The sequence below is a fragment of the Acomys minous genome (assembly GCF_964271855.1).
Source record: "Acomys minous genome assembly, chromosome: 10".
NCBI lineage: Eukaryota > Metazoa > Chordata > Mammalia > Rodentia > Muridae > Acomys > Acomys minous.
In genome coordinates, this window is record NC_140491.1 from 60,757,520 (window position 1) to 60,776,287 (window position 18,768).

Consider the following 18,768-nt stretch of genomic DNA (forward strand, 5'->3'; position numbering starts at 1 on the left):
AGGGACACACTCCTCCAGGCTGGATGTCTGTCCACTCTGCACGGAAAGGATGATAGGCCACCGCTCGCCCTCACAGCCCGCGCTCCTTTGATTGGCAGGCCCAGGCTTGTGGGGCAAAGACAGTGAAGCTAGCAGGCAAGCAGGCAGCAGAAGGGCAGGATGCAAATCTGGGGCGGGCTGGCTGTGTGCCGCTAACCAGGTCTCTAGCACACGCGGCAGTTATTGTTTAAGGAGGAACTATGAATAATAAAATGTGGGATGAGAAGAAAATAATGTTTCTCTGATTTCCAAAGCCTTTAGGAGCTGTTCCACTTAAGCCTGACCATGCCTGCAGATAAGACAATGGTTGGCCCTCCCTGCTCCATTAAACACAGAGGCTCCGTACTTCCAAAGGAAAGTGGGGCTAAGAGGAGGCTGGTGTGGAGGAGCACCCGCAGCAGGCCCCGGGACTGGCGTAGTTTCTGCCCTCTTCTCTGAAAGGCTCAACTTATTGTCTAAGTGCTTTCTTTGAGCTTGCTCAAATTGACACCAAAGGCTGCCTGGGGACAGTGAGATCACAGCGAGCATATTGTTCCGCTGTGGCACAGAAGCCAAGCAGAGCTGGGGACCGGATGAGGGACCTCGGACTGTGCAGGGCACCACATGAGACAGTGCCTGCCTGGACATACTTAGCAGGGCTTAAATTACCTTTGGCCCTTGTCTTCCTGGGTACCCCGGTAATCCTGGCACTCCAAGCTTTCCCTAGGAGCAGGAAAAAAAAGACTCATAAATCATAAGCATGACTTTTCTCAATCTTGTCTCTGAGCAGAGCACTGAGGCGTTCTGAGAGGGACTAGGGCAGGTTGGAAGGGCAGGGTGGGCAGCGTGCAGAGGCATCTGGATCTCCCCCTGGAACTGAGTGGGTTTCTAAGCCCTCAGGAAGGAAGATGTCCGCGATCCTATCAGCAGGCACGGAAAACCAAACACCAAGCAAAGAGATGGTACCGTGGGCAGGAAGAAGATTCTTATCCGTGGGGGTGCTGAACACTCTGTCAGGGTTCTAGCCACAGGGCCAGATGGAACAGGAGGCTTAAGCACTCCTTGTGTCCCCTCCTCACCAGGTTACTGGGGACAAGGTGTAGGAGTGTGCTGCTGGACAGGAGCATATGCTGTACTGTCAGACTGTAGTGAGAACATTCTGTCACCTCCAAAGTAGAGGCAGGATTTGATAGGAATGGGTGGCTGGTGAGGACCCCACACTTTGCCTATACCTGGAGGAAGACACTCCTCCAAAGTGTGTGGGGGGTGGGGGTGGGGCAAGTTGGGGAGATCAGAAACAGGATAAAGATCATAGGATACATACACACACACACACACACACACACACACACACACACACACACCTACTAGGAGAAGTAACAAAAGGCTGGGGGTGCTGGCATGGGCTATTCAGGAGTCACACTACCCATGCTAAGCATGGGAGGGGCCATCTGGCGCTCAGAGCTCTCTAGCCATAGTCAAGTATTATAAACACAAACCTTCTCCCCAGTGGGTCCCAGAGGACCAGGATCGCCATTGGGACCACCACGACCCTTTGGGCCTTCAGGACCATCTTCTCCTCGGGGACCAGGTGGGCCAATCTCTCCCTGCAGTCAGAAAAGAGGAGGTTGAGGGAGCCCCTTCCCAGTCTCCACCCCCAGCTCCACCCCCAGCTGACCCCTCCCACCACTTTGGAGTAGGACTGCCAAGCAGGCATGCTGGGTGAGAGCTGTGCTTGCTTGGCCTTTGTTAGCTGGACTGCTGTCATCTCTCTGCACTGAGTGCCACCATGGCGACCATCTCTGCTTCCGGACTCCCTTGCCTAGTTAAGTGACTCTTAGCTGAAATAACTGGCTAACAATGGTGGTCCCAAATTGCTCTGTCCCTGTATTAATCCAGGTTCCTTAGAGGAATGGTCACCCCAGGACATGCCCTCAAAGGCCCATGCAGAGGTGTGCCCCTTACTTGATCCAGACCCAACCATCACAGTCCCCAAATTCACCTTCTTCTGAAGCCTTGGGAGGCACTGAGGTGGACCTCTCCCCAACTGAGCAGTGATCTGGCTTTGCTCACACCAGGAGACCCCAGATGCACACCAAAGATGCCATCCAGTGTCCTAGCTGCATGTATGAAGTCTACACTTAACTAAGAGGGACTCGGACCCACTCAGGCCACAGACGCACAGTGGCCATTGCCAAATAGCAGCCCTGAAGCTCTTGGAGACCTGTGCCCTCCTCTGACTACCTGCTTCCACGAACAGCTGCAGACAGATGGATGACCCCCACATCAGAGCAGACTGCACAGATAGAGACCAATAACCGCAGAGCTAAGAAGTCCCTGTCCTTGGAAAGAGCTCCTTTAATTCGCCAATCCTTTAGGAATTAACATCTGACCTGACTATCCACAGAAAGCCCTGTGCAAGGCTCCGCCATCTCACCCTCATCTACTAAGAACTGAACTGTGCTCCCAGGAAGTGTTCTTTCTTTCTTTCTTTCTTTCTTTTTTTCTTTCTTTCTTTCTTTCTTTCTTTCTATTAATCTATCTATTTCTCATCTCCTATCTCCATCTCATTGCCAGGGTCTCTCTATAAATACCAAACTAGCTGCAAACTCATACCTATCCTCCTGCCTCTGTCTTGTGACATTAATTATAGGCGCGCACCACCACACCCGTGCCTCAGTCAAGTGGAATCTAATTGTGTGTGCCAAGTCATCACAGAGGAGGGCTCAGAGGGACTTTTTCTTTTGATCTAGGGTAGCCTCTCATCACTGATGATCTTTCACTTGGAGGAGACCTGGGGCAGCTACGCTCAGAAGCAGCATAACGAACACCGAGTCCTTTTTTATTCTCCTCCTCTGACAGACAATGCAGGTAGCTTTAGAGAATCCTTGTCAGGTTGTGGCAAAGTGTACAGGCCCTCTTGTTCTAGAATGTTTGCCATAGGTGCTTCCAGGGTCTGCCAGGAAGATAATTACAGAAACGGACAACAGGCCCAAAATAACCGATAGACAACACTTAGGTGCATGCGACAGCTGGGCTACCAGGAGCACAGTGTGTTGCCTTCTGACTCACTCTGAAGTTGTGGGGGAAACTTCTCAGCAGGAGCTAGCAGGTGGCTCTAAGGTCAGCACCTAGAAACTGCCCTCAGTGTTCCTGTTAACCCCTTAGTTGGTGTGCTTGCTGTGCTGTGCATCCCCACCTCACCCAGAGCAAAGCCAGGCCCTCATCTGCACCAACTGCTTTCTCTGGAGCTGGGATGCACAGACCACCAGAAAGCAGCCAGGTTTGGGGTTTCATCCAAGGGCCAGCACCAGATGGCAGGGCACTGGGTTGCACAGGCTTCAAGAGTGACTTGGGTGCATCTTAGGGACCAGGATGGTCCAGGAGCTGAGCAAGAACTGCAGACTCAATAGTGCACGGTCCTGCCAGCCATCTGCTACGTCTTGGGTAGGGGCTTGGCTTGCTTATGGGCCTGTCTGGATAGTTTCCACACCACCCCCTTTCCTCTTCATCCTCTGGAGTCAAATTTCTCTGTAATCCAGGGTCCCCATTCCTCACTAAGTCACCTATCCAGGGTACAGTGCCAGTGACCACAGTTGTCCTTGGGGTTAAAACAGGTGAGAGCTGTCTGGCTTTGGAGTAGGAACTGAGGAGCAGGCTAGAGAACACTGCACAGGGCCCCTGGGCTCCAGACACTCGGTGCTCAGACCAGGGTCTTGCAGAGGTGTTACCTCCCTTCTGATAAGCTTCTCTGTGATCCCAGATACCTCTGGCTTTCACACAGGTCCCCCAAACCCACTCTGCTTGTCCCTGGCCCAAATCCTAGGCCCATTATACTCACCCGGTCGCCCTTTATTCCCATGTCGCCTTTAAACCCCGGGAAGCCGTCTTCACCCTGAACATAGACAAGAGAAGACATCAACCTGCAGAGAAGAGCTCCATTCCAAGCACCACTTCCCACTGCACAGTGGGCATGCGCAGCACAGAGCCCCTGGCCCAGAAGAGAAAGAGGAGAGCTATACAGGGACGAAACTTCGTGCCTGCACAGAAGGGGCCTGCATACACTGGGCCTCTCACCCATCCCCGAGGCTTCTGCCACAGTAGACATAATGTACCGGAGCCACAGGTCCTCAGACTCCCTTCTCCCTAGAACCATTTTAGTCGGCTTTCCTCAGATGCCTGGGGACAGCCCGGGAACTTTCCTTGTAAGGCAGAATCCCATTCATATCCTTCCAAGTACATAACGAGACACATCCTGTCTCGTGAAGACAAACAAACTGAGATAAAGTGGTAAAGCTAGGACTCTGGAAACCATCTTCAAAAAGGTAGAAGATGCCCCCATAACAGTCTCCCAACAGAATGGGAAATCTGGGACACAGGGCATGGAGAGAGTCCTTCCAGGGAGCAAGTGGGCATCTGCTCCTAAGAGAACATGCTTTTCCCTAACCCCTGTGAGGTCCACATATAGGTGCTCCTGGCTGAATTGTTCCCAAGGCACACACACCCATGCCCCTGGCCCTGCAGAAGGAGACCCTGTGGAGATGCTCTAGAAGGCCTGAAAAATGGAAGAGCTCTTTGCCTGCTCCTCCCAAAAGGTGAGCAAATGGTTAGCACACAGCCAGGCTCAAGCTAGATCCTACAGCGAGAGTGCTGTTCTCGTCCACAGCCCTTGAAGCAGCCCCCAGAGAATAGATTTCAGCCTCGCAGATCATGTGGGAAAGGAGACAGAAATGTCCATAGGTGCCCAGTGAAAAGCAATGGCGTGCACACCTTCCAAGTCCACGCCGATGCAGGAGTACGGTGCTTGAGCTCAGGCTCGGCAGGCCCTGCTCTCACTGCCTTCAGACCCCAGTGTCCCAGGGAGCACCCCAGCCTGCCACAAATGGCGACTACACCCACTAGCTATACCTGTGTGGGTCAGGGAGATGCCCAGTAGGATGGAGCATAAGATGGGCAGAAAACATCCAAGTGCCAGGCTTCCTACCACCAAGTGGAAAGGACAGACATGGCCGGCTGCACAGTTCCACAGGCTCAGGGTGTCTCAACTGCCGGGGACCTGGGCACTCTGAGTCTGCGCCATTCAGAATGCCACCATCTAGCTGTGTTAACCAGGACGGTCCATATAGGCCTGATGTGCAGCCTTGACCATGGCAGGCAGCACCACATTCTACAATGTGGCTTATATGTGAATGTGAACAGTCACCAAGCTGGACTCTGTGCAGGAGTGCTGGGCCTCTCAGTGACAACTGACCACCACGAGGACTATTGTCAGTGATGACCCATGGGGAGAGACCTGGGGGAGGAAGGTATGTAAATATAGCCATGTGGCCATCCTAGGGCTTCGTGGGTGGATGCTCTGGGCCAGCCCAGGAGGTGGGAAGTACCATGGTCCTCAGCAGCTACTTTCTCCCTTTACAAACAAGCAAGCTTCCTTCATGGTGTCATCAATCCCCCTCCACACTCAGGATACACCCCCATTGTATCCTGCACCACGCTGAGCTCGCCCACCCTCAAGGGGACAGTTCCTTACCTTTTCTCCTTTGGTGCCCTTCAGACCTCGGATGCCATCCGCCCCCTATGCAGGCAAGAAAAGCGAATGATCACAAATGTGCAAGGCCCAGAGGCATCAAGGGAACAGGTCCCATGAGGTGGGGAGGGGCCTCTGATGTGCCCTCATTCAACACATCTCCATCTCAGGAGGGAGAGGCATTTCCTGTTCTCTCGTTGATTGACAGGGGCTCGTGTGAGGCCCTCAGTGTCCTTAATTCCTACGCTGGCCTCTGACTCCTCCTTCTACACAAACATCCAAGCCTCTCCCTGGCCAATTTCTCAAAGAACTGGATTTACCTGTTTAAAAGCCCAGACCCCTGCCAACAAGTCCCCATGATAAAATGCCTGCCTGTTCCAGAAATAGTCCCTCAGTTTTTGCAGCCAGGAAGAACTCAATGCAGGCGGCAAGTTAAGATCCTGACACTTTCTGTGGCCTCTGAGGAGACATCAGACTTCTGTGTGCCTCAGTTTCCTTACTGGAAGTAGACTGGTGAAGACCCTAGCCTTGTCTCTGCTGTTGGAAAAGGCTGGTCTGCAAGTCCTCATGGAGTGGCCAGTGCACACCTGACATCCAGTAGACCGTAGCTGTGCACCATCTGTCTGTGTTAATTCTGCATTATCACTGAAAGGTGACGCGGATTACATCAACTAATGCCACAGCAATGACTGTGGCTGGTCTCAGCCCATGGTGGGTCACCTCACATCCCTGCTAGACACAGCTCTAAGGACACAGACCAGGTCCCTTTCCTCCATTTTCAATGGCCCCAGCTCCTCAGCTGTAGGAGGTGAAATCTAGTGAGATGCAGCCATATCCTCATGGTCCATGCCTTTGACCTTAAGCCTCTAAGAGGAGTGACATTTACCTACACAGACTCATTGTTGACTCCAGGAGCTGCCTCAAGTCACCTCTGCCTAGGACCCCAGAGGAGTCACATGGCCCAATTTCTTCATGGTTAAGGCTGAGGCCTGAGCCACCTTCTGGACCCAGGGGCCACTAGCTGCCCTCTGCTGGCCAGTGCTCCACATAGGCTTAATAGTTCTGAATGTGGAGACACACAGACCCAAGAGCACAGGAAGCTGGGAGCCAAGAGCCAGGTGCACTGGTACCCTGAGATCTTACCCCGGGGAGGAGGGAGGGCTTAGAGCATCAGGAGACATGCTCACTGTTGACAACATCCCTAGTCAGTGCCCGTGGTGCACAGTGTAGAATGTGGAATGGAGGGCCAAGAAGAGGAAGCCGTGGAACAGGGAGAACCTGAGCAGCAGCTGGGTCAGAGAGACTCCTGCTCGTTGACTCTGACACATCTTGACACTGGACAAATAAATGTGGGTTGACACCAGAGGTGCCCAATCCATTAGGCCAGCAGCCCCTCGCCCTTGGAGGCAGCTGTAGATGGGACAGGCACTGGGGAAGGGACGCTGACTCTAGGGAGTCTGCTCTGTGCTTGCTCAAACCTGAATCAAGATGGACAACAAACTGAAAACTGGAGAGGGGCATAGAGCAGGCATGGAGACATCTGGCATACACAGTCTGTGAGCAAGGCTTGCCACATGTACCCAAGCAACAGGAGTTTAAGAACATCTGTGGTGCAAAGGACCCAGGTCAGTGCAATGTGCCAGCTGGCTTGGAGCCAGTGTTCTTTTCCTGAGACGCAGTCGAGAGAGTCAGAAGTCCCCAGAGAAGAAGATAACAGGCAGGCTGTTCAGGTGGTACCCAGAGCCCTATCCACCATCTCACTCTTGCAGGCATCTCCTTGGAGGAGAGAGACAGAAGCACAAAAAGCCAGCAGAGATGAACTCTCAGGTCCAGGCCTGCTGGCACAGGCCTGTCATCCCAACTGCTCCTAAGGCTGAGGCAGCAGGACCCTGAGTTTAAGGCCGGCCACCTAGGTATGTTTCTGCCTCAAACAAAAAGTAAAAGGAGGCCTGACGGTTTAGCTAAGTGGTAGAGTTCATCTCAGCAAGAAGGGAAGGAGGGGGTGAGATAGTCTGTGAGCCATTTCTTCCCCAAGAGGCCACTGGGAGAAGACCAGGCTGTGAAGCAGAAAGCAGTCCTAACCAAGTGATGAATCTACATGCACCTTGACCTTGGACATCCAGCCTCCATCCGGGCTTTCAAAAGCCCAGATTATGGAATTTCTCTTCCAGATAGGCCAGGACAGAACCCTGTCTCGGGAAGAAGCTTAGGTAGGAAAAAACCAGCTCTCTCTAGCTTAATGGCGACATCTCCCACATCTGCGGCACCCATGGGCCTGGGACTCAGTAGGTGGCCATCACCATTCCTCATGAATACAAGGAGAATATCTGTTTCTCTTGTGAAAGCTGTCTTGAAGCTTGCTTTCCCCTCTGCTTCCAAGTCTAACTGGATTGCTCACGTCACGAGTGAATTTTAATCAGACAGATAGATTCACCATAAACACTTCAAAGTAAACACCTTTCAGCTTGAAGAGGGAGCCTTGCATAATTAGCCATGTATAGGAGCTGCCAAAGGCTTGGGGAAGGGGCGACAGGAATTTGTACGATGAACATGCAGCTCCCATAATCAGCATCGCTGCTCAGTTTTCACCGTTACAGCATTCAGTGTGCATTCTGCTGGGAAAAGCACACTTAAGGAAGAACCTGACCTGCCTAAGGCTGCTGTCCTTCAGAGGTTGCTCTTGAAATTGAGATGTCCAGGTTTCTGAGACATGTAAACAGGGCCAGTCGGATTCAAGCCTAGCCTGGGGTACCATGCTTGCTAAGCTTCCGGACAGTCTCTGAACACTGAGGCAATGAGTTCTCCACCCTCCACACCCCCAGGGCAGATGTATACTTTGGGTCTGCAGCAATGCTGGACAGAAACAAAGAACAGCAAAGTGCATAGGTGAGGCCCAGTGGCCTTGATCGTGTTTATAAAAATTCTTCAAACCCAAGAACTTGTTTTGTGGGTGTGCTGTGTATACTGCACAGTTATGGGGTACACCTGGGTTTCCTTTCATGTCAGTTTGAAGGAAGGAGTTGTTATCTTTTTCTTTTCTTTTCTTTTCGCCAGTGGAAAGCCTGGAGCTTTGAGATGCTGCAAAGTCCCTGTTATGGAGAAGGAAGAGGCCCTGCCCACGCCCATCTTCTGCACAGGAATGTGCCTTCACCCTGGAAACCTCGGATCTCAAGATTAAATCATGCAGCTCAGAGCAAACTCGGTTAGTGCTGAAGGGACAAAGGGGACCTTGCTCTCAATATTGCTTTGGTACTCGGTGTCCCATTTAACAAGGTTCCAGGAATTTCTACCAGCAGAAACAAGATTGTAAACAAATGGACATCTCTCATGAACCCTGCCTCCTAGGAATTTGAGAGGACACTCTGGCTTTTTCCTCTTCCAACATGCCAGCTGCTCAAAGGACTGCTGCTGGGCTTCCCTGGGCTGGCCAGGCCGCTGCCTCACGAGATCCATGCCCTGTGAGAGGCTCCTGAGATCAGCCTGGCACGGTCAAGCGGTAAACACACAAGGGTGGCCGGTACAGTGCGCCCTGCTTCTCCACAGGCTGACTAGGAGGTATGTATCAGTCTGTCCCCTTGCTGGCAGGCAGGGTCCTCGCCTGCTTAGACCTAGCATCCAGGGTCCCAGCATCTGCATACTGAACTGGGGAGCCAGCCTACTCTAGAGTCCGCAGAGTAGGGTGTAACCACAGAGATACTTCCAGGAACCAGCCAGGTTCAAACCCCCATCCGACCCCTGACTTCCAGGAAGACCCAGAGTTGCAGAGTTGCTCTTACCTTAACTCCCCGTGGACCTGGGTAGCCAATGGGACCCTGGGGACCAGGAGGACCCTAAAACCAAAGGGAAAGAACGTTAGCTACCTTCAAGTGTGAGTTCCCCAGGCAACCTCTGTGGGACCCTACGAAGCAGCTTGTGGGATATGCAGGACCCCGCCTGTGGTCCACACTGGTACTGATGCTGGTGATGGAGGCCATGGGTGGTGCCTTTCAAAGAGCAAAAATGTCTGAGGACAGTCAGATGCTGTGTCCAGCTCTAGGAGGCCAGGATGGGGGAGAGAGAGAGGCAGCCATGTAACACAAAGAAAACACAGCACTGGGTCCAGAAAAGACAGGCCACTGAACAAATGAGTCTCCATCCTAGGGACGATGAAGCAATTTTCAGCTAAGGGGAGCAAAGGTGTCCTGTCCATGGAAATGACATCCTTCAACAGGCAAAAGGCCTTCCCAATGACAGTCCAGGCACTGCCCCTCCTCCTTGCCTGGGAGATCTATACAGAGACTGACTGCTGGGGCAGGGTGCAGAGGGTACCTACCTGGCCTCCTTTCTCTCCTGGAGGACCTTCTTTGCCAGGGTGCCCCTGTCACAAGAGAGAAGGTCTTTATTAGTGAGCCATCTGCTCAGAAAGAGGCCACCTACCTCTGTAATATTTGTGTCACAGTCCGCTAGTGCTGCCCTCTCCAGGGGAACAAATGAAAATCAAGGCCATCTGGCCAGGCAGCCCAGCTACTTCCAGTCCCTGGACCTCAGCTGCTTCATCTGCAAACACGGAAAGAAGCAGCGTGGCCCTGCAGTTGTCTGACTGTGCGCAGTGTGGCCCTGCAGTTGTCTGACTGTGGGCAGCGTGGCTCTGCATTTGGCTGACTGTGGGCAGCATGGCCCCACAGTTGGCTGACTGTGGGCAGCATGGCTCCGCAGTTGGCTGACTGTGGACAGCGTGGCCCCACAGTTGGCTCACTGTGGGCAGCGTGGCCCCGCAGTTGGCTCACTGTGGGCAGCGTGGCCCCGCAGTTGGCTCACTGTGGGAGGGACATGACCATGTGATGATGAGGGTGTGTAGAACGTCATCCTATCCTCCAGGGCAGGCTTCACAGACCACTAGGACATAACTCAGGGTCACACTAGCCAAATAAACCCTCAGCATAATGAACTAGGACCAGACCTCAGGATCCTAAGTCCCAGGACCAGCAAGGGCCACGATGTCTGCTAAACCCAACAACTGGCCGTTTAGAGAACTGAGGCAGACAGGCAGGACAGAAAGAGGGCCATCTTGTCACTAGACTGAGTGTCCCAGCACGTTGTTTTCACCAATCACATCCCAGAGGGTCTCTGGGGCCTAGGAAACAGAACAAAAGTAGGAGGTGGCCCTGCAGAGGCACCTGTGTCCTCTGGTCACCTCCCACCAACTAATTCCATCCTCCACAAAGCGCCATATGCTGTCTCACCAGAATGACCCTGGGGTCAGAGCCCTAAGTGCATAAGCAGAGAGCCGCAAAGGTAGAGAGGAAAGCAAAATGGCTGTGCTCACATCATGAGCATGCAGTCCCATCACCACCTTTTCCATTAATAGAGACCCGGCAATGGGGGAGGAGCTCAACTCTATCTTGGATACACTGAAGCTACTGCGCATGCTTGAACAAGTCCTCTGCCCTCTCAGGCCCCACATTTCCTCAGGTGGACAGGTAAAAAGATAGACACATGTTCTAGCTTGAGTGGGTTAAGGATCTGGGGCCCTGTCTCCAGAGGGCAATGGTTGGGTGTGTGTTTCATTGCTTCTCTTAGTGGGATCATTGATTTTGTAAAGAGCCTAGCAAGTGAGTTGGGACACAAAGGTCCCACGTGGGAGCCCAGTGACTTTCAAGGAAAACTGAGGCACCCACTGGTGATCTGTGCCTGCGGCTTCAGCCCCTGCCTTTTGGAAATGACAAGCATTCTTAAGGTTCCAGAAGCCCTTGGTTGCAAGGCCAAATCTAAGACAGCACCAGGAGACTACCTGTGGTCTTGATCTCAGTGCCCACCACCACAGACATGGATCTGCTCAGGGACTTGGGTGGGCGGGCACCACGAGAGGTCATCAGCCTAGATCTCTGTGGCACATGCAGTGAGGGTCACTAGGAAAGCCAGATGTCCTCTCCATGTGTAACTCCTTCAGGGACATGTCAGAGACTGCACATGCTTATACCGCTGAGGCCCCCAGACATATAGGTGCTCAGCAAGCACCAAGCAGAGCCTGAGTGACGGGAGCTGGTGGACACCGTTGCCATGGATGACCAGACGCCTTAGATGGGTCTCAGCTGTGGTCTAGGAAGAAGCAAGTGCAGTGGGGAGGCAGAGGGTTCATGTTTTTAATCATGAAGCTGAGAATAGAAAAAAATTTAATACTGACAAATCTTCCTGCTGTGCAAAGTGAGGGTGTGTTCTCTCTCTGCCACTGTACATTTTCCCAATATTTTACAGTGAATGCTACTTTCATAATGGAAAAATAATAAAGCTAAAATTATTTGTATTTGATATTTTTCTGATTAAAAAGTAATATATGTGAATAGTAGATGATTAGGAGAGCGGAAAAGGAAATTAAACTCCTCCACCGCCCACAATGCAGAGCCACAGGGCTGGTGGGGCACAGGCTTCCAATCCATTTCCTGTGTGTGTGTGTGTGCGCATGCAAAGTGGGCAGGTGTAATATGATCTGCATTTAATACTGGATCACGAGCACTTTCTCCAAACCTTTGATGTTTGCTACATTTTATTTTTACTTGCTCCTTTTACCCATTATCCTGCTGTGTGCTGTGGGGAATTCATCACACTTCAGGCCACTAGGTATGACTTGAATCTCTCTCTCTCTCTCTCTCTCTCTCTCTCTCTCTCTCTCTCTCTCTCTGTGTGTGTGTGTGTGTGTGTGTGTGTGTGTGTGTGTGTGTCTCTGTGTGTGTCTGTGTCTCTGTATCTGTCTGTCTGTCTCTCTCTCTCTGTGTATGTGTGTGTGTGTATGTGTGTCTATATGTCTGTGTGTCTGTCTCTCTATGTGTGTCTGTGTGTCTCTCTGTCTGTCTGTCTCTGTGTGTGTGTGTGTGTGTGTGTGTGTGTGTGTGTGTGTGTGTGTGTGTGTGCTCCTCCATATGTGTACATGGGCATGTGTATACATGTATGTGAGTGCATGTAGAGGCCAGAGGCTGGTATCAGCTGTCTTCCTCAATTGTTCCTCATGGTAATCTTTAAGACAGAGTCTCTCACTGAACCTAGACCTCTCTGATTTGCTACACTGGCTGGCTGGGAAAGCCCAGGGATCTCTTTCCCAGCCCTGGAATTACAAGCCTGCACTGCCACGCCCAGCCTCTGTGCATGCTGGGTAAACACTTTCTAATGAGCTATCTCCGTGGTCTGTCAATCACTCTTCCTTCACAACTGAAACTAAACAAATACTAGGGAAAAACAGCCTCAGCACAAGCTGGCCTCTTCAAGTTTATCAACAGTGAGCTGCTTTTATAAGGCGAGCCATCCATCTTCCCTCCCTTCCAAACGCGGGCAGCTAGATCTGTTTAGGGCTCCAGTGGCTTTCCAGCTCACCCGCTATCTTTGGGCCTCTCATGGGCCAGAAACCAGGCCCCTCTCACAGCACATTTTAAAGCTTCAGTATTGAGCCTGAGGGGATTGTAGAACCACCTAGGAGGCAAACCTCAGGGTATGGCTGAGGGAGCGTCTAGACTAGGCTAACTGGGGTGAAGACTCCCCCTAAGTATGGGCAGCAGCATTCCATGGCCTTGGGGTTCTTGACCGAATAAAAAGAAGAAGCGAGCCGAGCACCAGCACCCAGGGCTCTCTGCTTCTGATGGACACGCTAAGACCATCTGCTTCAAGCTCCTGCTGCCCTGGCTTCCCTGCCGTGGTGGACTGTGCCTCTCTCAAACTGCGAGCTCCTCCTTCCTTAGGTTGTTTTCCTCAGGAATTTTGTCACAACAATAGGAAAGGTAACTAATATAGCCAGGAGCAGAGGTGAGAGTCGACAGGCCAGCAGGTTCTCGGTGTCCCACCCACAAAATGTCGAAGAAGACCACTACACGCAGGACCTGACTCTTGGGAGGTCTCTGTGTGAGGAGAGGAATTCCAGGACAGAACCAAGTCTACGGAGGCCAGAGGCGTGTCTGGTTGTGGAACCGGTACAACCACTCTCTCCTCCCTGCAGGAGGTGTGTGACACACTGCAGTAGACCTCCATCTGTGGGCATCACCTACTACAGGAACCAGACACTAGGGAACTGTGGTCCTGTGACCGCTGCTGGCCAATGGGGACAGGATGGAATCTTCTACTTGCCGCTTCACACTGGGAAATACCAGTCACTGGGCTCCTAAACTCCCCAGTCTGACAGCATGGAGATGGGAATGGCTATATGCATTTGCTCAGACCAGTCAAAGATAATCTGGGATCTGGGAATCACTGTGACTCTTAAAACGAAGTGGCGTTGACTGCTCATGGTGAACTGTCCCCAGTTACCATCAGCATATACTCAACATCCCCATTTATTTATTTTTATTTTTCTACTTCTGCATGCGCGTGTGTGGTGTACATGTATGTATATGTGTATATTTATATGTATGTAGGTAGGCACATGTATGTGTGCATGAGCACATGGAGGTTTGAGGCTGATGTGAGGAGTCACCCTGACCACTGCTCCACCTCACTCCCCGAGGCAAGGTACCTCAGACGCAGAGATTGCCAATGGAACTGTCTCTGCTTTCCAAAGCTGTAGGTATATGTGGACACCATGACGACCCCGCATTTATATGGGGTCCTCATGTTGGTGCAGCAATCACTTTAATCAGTGAGGCATTTCCTAGCGTCTCATCTACCCCATGCATTTAGTTTTATTAAATGATTTTATTAAACAATAAATAAAACAGCCATAAATAATTAATGTATCTCATCTCACTCTCTGAGATACATCCTTTCAGTTTCACTAAACACTAGAAAGCATGTGACACTGGGGGCAGGGAAATAGTGGGAGGGGGAGCGGAGAAATCAGAGGGGGTGGATTTAATAATTTACTTTAAAAATATTTAAATTAAAAATCCCTCAAAGCAGCAACATCTTCAGGCAGAATGGCAGCGCGCGCGCGCGCACACACGCACACACACACACACACACACACACACTTAATGCTTCCTCTTCTCTATGCCTCCCTTTCTGCACAGCTCACTTCCCCAAGCTTGGACCCTTCACTCACTCACTATTTCCAGGTACTGTCTAATCTGGTTCCCAGCTGGGCTCACTGCAGACAAATTACTCACCCACCCCAGACTCCAGTTTCCCCCACCATGCCTAAACTCAATGTATGAACACTAAAAATACTTCTAGCACACCCTGCCCTCACTTCCCACACCAGTGACAGGTGTAATGGCTTGGAGCCCAGCCCAGCCCTCCACACAGTTTCAGACATGATGCTGAGTTCAGGCAGACTAATTTGCACACCCTAACAAGTCAGTAGCTCTCCCTCTGTGTAGTCACATCCCCTCCATGACAGGAACATGGTATGAAAGCTTGCCTGGCATCTAGAAATCACTCAGGCCAGAACACCAGGGCACATGGTCTTCACCCACAATGGCTCAGGCAATGGTGCTCCCAGTTCCCCTCTGGGGAGGAGAGGGGCTTCCTGGAGGTGGGGGGCACTACTCACCGGGGGTCCATCAGCACCGGGCATTCCTGGGAGACCTGGTTTCCCCAAAGGACCCTAGTATAAACCAGACAGTCTGTGAGTAGTATCTTTGATGTTTACTCCTTTCCTGGGATGCCCAACCCTTCTCTATAGGCCCCTAAAGTAAATATTCCGACACCATCACTTAGGATGCCTACTGTGGTCCTTGCTCCCAGCATCCAGTTCCCCCTGCACCCATCAAAGTGCCTCCCCTACCAGAACCTTCAGTCCTGCTGTGGGAGCAGCCCCCCCTCTGTGCCCCCCCAATCGTCTTTCTCCCTCATATCCCCTGAGCAGATGCTGCTGTCCTGGGAGCCTTCTGAAGCTGCTCCTGGCACAGTGCCTTCCTCGGATGGATTCTCCAGCAGCATCCATGGAATCCCTCCCACAAAGGGCAGGGCAGCCACAGGACCACCAGACCACCTCTCTGTGTCATTCTCAACAAGGTCCAGGCCTAGCATAGGCTGGCTGGCTGCATTTCAACAAGCTCTCCCAGGAGCTGGATGCCCACAGAACCACCTTCTGTACTGCCTCCTGCTAGACAAGACCTAGACATTCCGCATTTCCTGTACTAACCCGTGCCTGGATCCTGTGATGCCGGTGGAAGCCAAATTTACCAAAACTCAACGAAATAGGATGCCCAACTTAATCTTCTGATAAATGGCACATAGTTCATACTTAACAGTGTGTGCTGGTTTAAGGACTGCTAAAACTGGCACCTCCACACATAGTGAATGGACATTTGAATCTATGAACCAATTAATGAGAAAGACTCAAGATCCTCCCTGAGGCTGATATGCTTGGTTCCCAGAAAGCAAGGTGCACATGCCTGCCAGTGAAGGCCAACATTATCTCCAAGGCCTGGATAGAAGTGTGGCCCATGGGCAAGGCAGCCCCTCTTCATACATCTGTCCCACCTACCTTTTCTCCTGGAGGACCAATGGCACCCTGGGGACCCGGAAGACCCTAGGAGGAAGAACCAAGAGAGAAATGAGGAGACTGACTAGAGGACCCTCCTCACCCTCTGCCATCTTCCCACTCACCATCCCTCATCCAGGTACCAACCATCTTGTGATGGCAGAGGTAAGTCTGTACTTCCCAGGCATTTCACCAGAACCTGGGCCCCACCCTTGATACCCTAAGCCACCTTTCCCAGGACACTTACCTGGGCACCAGGGTTACCCTGCTGTCCTGGAGGCCCAGGCTCTCCCTGGGGACCCTAAAGGAAACAGAAGCAAAGGCCCTGAGAAAAGGACCTAGGAACCACACCCCATTTTGGGGAATCCCATTTCCACATCTTTTCTTTTTTTAAGATTTATTTATTATGTATACAGTGCTCTACCTGTATGTACAATTGCAGGCCAGAAGAAGGCATCAGATCACATTATAGATGGTTGTGAACCACCATGTGGTTGCTGGGAATTGAACTCAGGACCTCTGGAGGAGCAGTCAGTGCCCTTAACCTCTGAACCATCTCTCCAGCCCCAGCATTTCCACATCTTATCTTTTTGTCCTGCTCTGAACTGTCCCCCAGTAGTCCCAGGAGTCAATGTGTGGGAACAGCTCTAGGGAAAAGGGGTGCTGGCCCTGAAAGCAGGCAGAACCATATTCCCATAGGATTAAGGGCTTGCCTCGGCAGAGAGCACATGGACTCTTTAAGGCAGAAAGTGTGACAGGAGCTGACCACGCAATACTCTACTAGTAGGAAATTGTGCCCTTGAAATAGAAATAGAGCTAATAGACTCATCTGGTGGAACTGTCTTCCAGCTCCAGCTGAACTAACTTTGGAAAACAAATATCAACTTGGGATTCTGGCATGAGGCTCAGCCACCAGGGGGCAGCACCAGACCATGGGCCAGAGGCCTAAGTGCCCCATTCGCCTACCCCATTTTCCAGCCCTGACAGGCAGGGACTGTGCCCACAGACCATCACCAAAAGCCAGCTCATGAGACCCTGGGACTCACCACATTTCCTTTTGGGCCAGGCTGGCCATCCATACCCGTTACACCCTGCAGGAGAGTTATAAAGAAAAGAGATGTTTTCAACACAGAATGAGCAACCCTACTCCGCATTCTTGGACACGGTCCAGAGGTGGAGTATATTCTCTGGGGAGATGATGGACTTGACTCTCGACCCCTCACAGCTGGGGCTACTAACCCTACACCGTAAGCTAGGTGAGCCATCAGGCCCTAGCACCCTCATATGAGCAGACCCTGAGTTCCAGAAAAATCACTCAGAGGGTCTGAAGAGGCTAGGGCCAGTCTGACTCACCCAAACAGAGCCCCTGTAAGAACCATGACCCTCTACCTCTTTCCAGAACTCCCAAAGGAAGATGAGAGACAATGTGGCATTTTGAGGCATTGCTTATAATAGAAAAAATAAGAACCATCAAGTGTTGTGTGCCAGAAAGGGAGATTGAAAAGCCTAGAAGAGCTTCAAGGCCAACTGCCCCAGCCCCATCTATTTCCTTGTTCTTCATGTGTGAGCATGAAGGACCCACAGCCCCTCACGCCCACAGCTGGTGTGTACTAGGGTCAGCATGGCTCCATGGCCCCAGTGTCACTAGCTGGGACAGAGGGTCTCTGGGCCATAAGGTGGACACATAATACCAAAGAGGTGACAGAACTTACAGGAGGGCCGGGAGGGCCAGGAGGGCCTTTTGGCCCAAGCAGACCACGTGGTCCCTGCAAGACAAAAAGACAAGGAAGGATGAAACCCAGACAGAGGCCTACCCTGCTTGTCTGCCCTGTGCAGACCGTACCCGGTACCCAGTGCCCCACTAGAGCTGAGCTGGTGAATCCAGAGTGCTGTCACACTCACTTTCCATTTCTCCCATCCTCCTCTCTACCTGGCCATGGGAACCAGAGGCTGGGAGCTCCTGGTATGCTCCCTTGCAGCAGGGATGTCCTCAGGGAAGGGGTCTTTCCTGCCTTCCTCTGACACTCAGGGAGGTGAGCACACAATCTCTCCATGGAAAACTCATGACATTACACTGTACTGCTGGATTACGTGTTTATTGTGGGGTCTTTCTTCAATCTCTCTCCTCAGTCACATACAATGGTGTCATTTCTGGGATGACAGAGCTCAAGGGAGCAGGGAACTGGTTCAGAAGACACCATGCCTGTGAGGAACTTCAGAGCCTTGTTGGGGACAGCTACTCAGGAGAGCCACAGTATCTTCCCCTCCCTTGGGCATGAAAGGGTTGTGCACAGTGACTGCATGCTAAACCAAGGGACGGGCCTGAGGCACCACTGATGTCTCAGGTGGGTATGGGGTGGCTCTAGGGGAGGTGTCCGCCTTCAGAATTGAAGACTTCATTCACCCTAGGCACTTGGATCTCAAGTGCTCTTGATTTTAACAGAACCTTTTAGATGGCAACAAAATAAAAAAATAAAATAAAACCAAAAACAATAAAACTCTTTCCTCACATTCTCTGCATCTTAAATACTTCCTTCATTATTTTAATACTTGTGTGTTGTTGTTGTTGTTGTTATTGTTTTTGGGTTTGTTTGTTTTGTTTAGACACTAATAACCCAGAAGGCACCACTTAGATGTGTGTTAAAGAGAACAGCACTGATGGATCATCCTCAGTGGCTAGTCAGACATCTAGGGGTATAAATTCATCCCAAATGAACTTGAGCATGCTGACCCCATGCTCTGCCCTGTGCAGCATTTACGGCATAGCTCATCAATTAACTTCAACAGATACAAACGGCCTCCTGACTTGGATGATGAAGGTAGGTTTCTGAGCATTGGT

At 51.6% G+C, this 18,768-nt stretch overlaps 1 protein-coding gene across 2 annotated transcripts in view; it reads right to left on the bottom strand.

Annotated features, from left to right (window-relative positions):
• COL5A1 (collagen type V alpha 1 chain) overlaps positions 1-18,768 on the bottom strand; it is a 147,134-nt gene that overhangs the window by 48,155 nt on the left and 80,211 nt on the right. For both annotated transcript variants that reach the window (XM_084798098.1, XM_084798097.1), the window contains exons 21-31: positions 17,642-17,695; positions 16,976-17,020; positions 16,177-16,230; positions 15,933-15,977; positions 14,994-15,047; positions 9,858-9,902; positions 9,322-9,375; positions 5,549-5,593; positions 3,860-3,913; positions 1,518-1,625; positions 688-741 (exon numbers count right to left, since the gene is read on the bottom strand). In XM_084798098.1, coding sequence (XP_084654224.1) covers positions 688-741; positions 1,518-1,625; positions 3,860-3,913; positions 5,549-5,593; positions 9,322-9,375; positions 9,858-9,902; positions 14,994-15,047; positions 15,933-15,977; positions 16,177-16,230; positions 16,976-17,020; positions 17,642-17,695 — 612 coding nt within the window. The remainder of the gene's footprint in view (positions 1-687; positions 742-1,517; positions 1,626-3,859; positions 3,914-5,548; positions 5,594-9,321; positions 9,376-9,857; positions 9,903-14,993; positions 15,048-15,932; positions 15,978-16,176; positions 16,231-16,975; positions 17,021-17,641; positions 17,696-18,768) is intronic.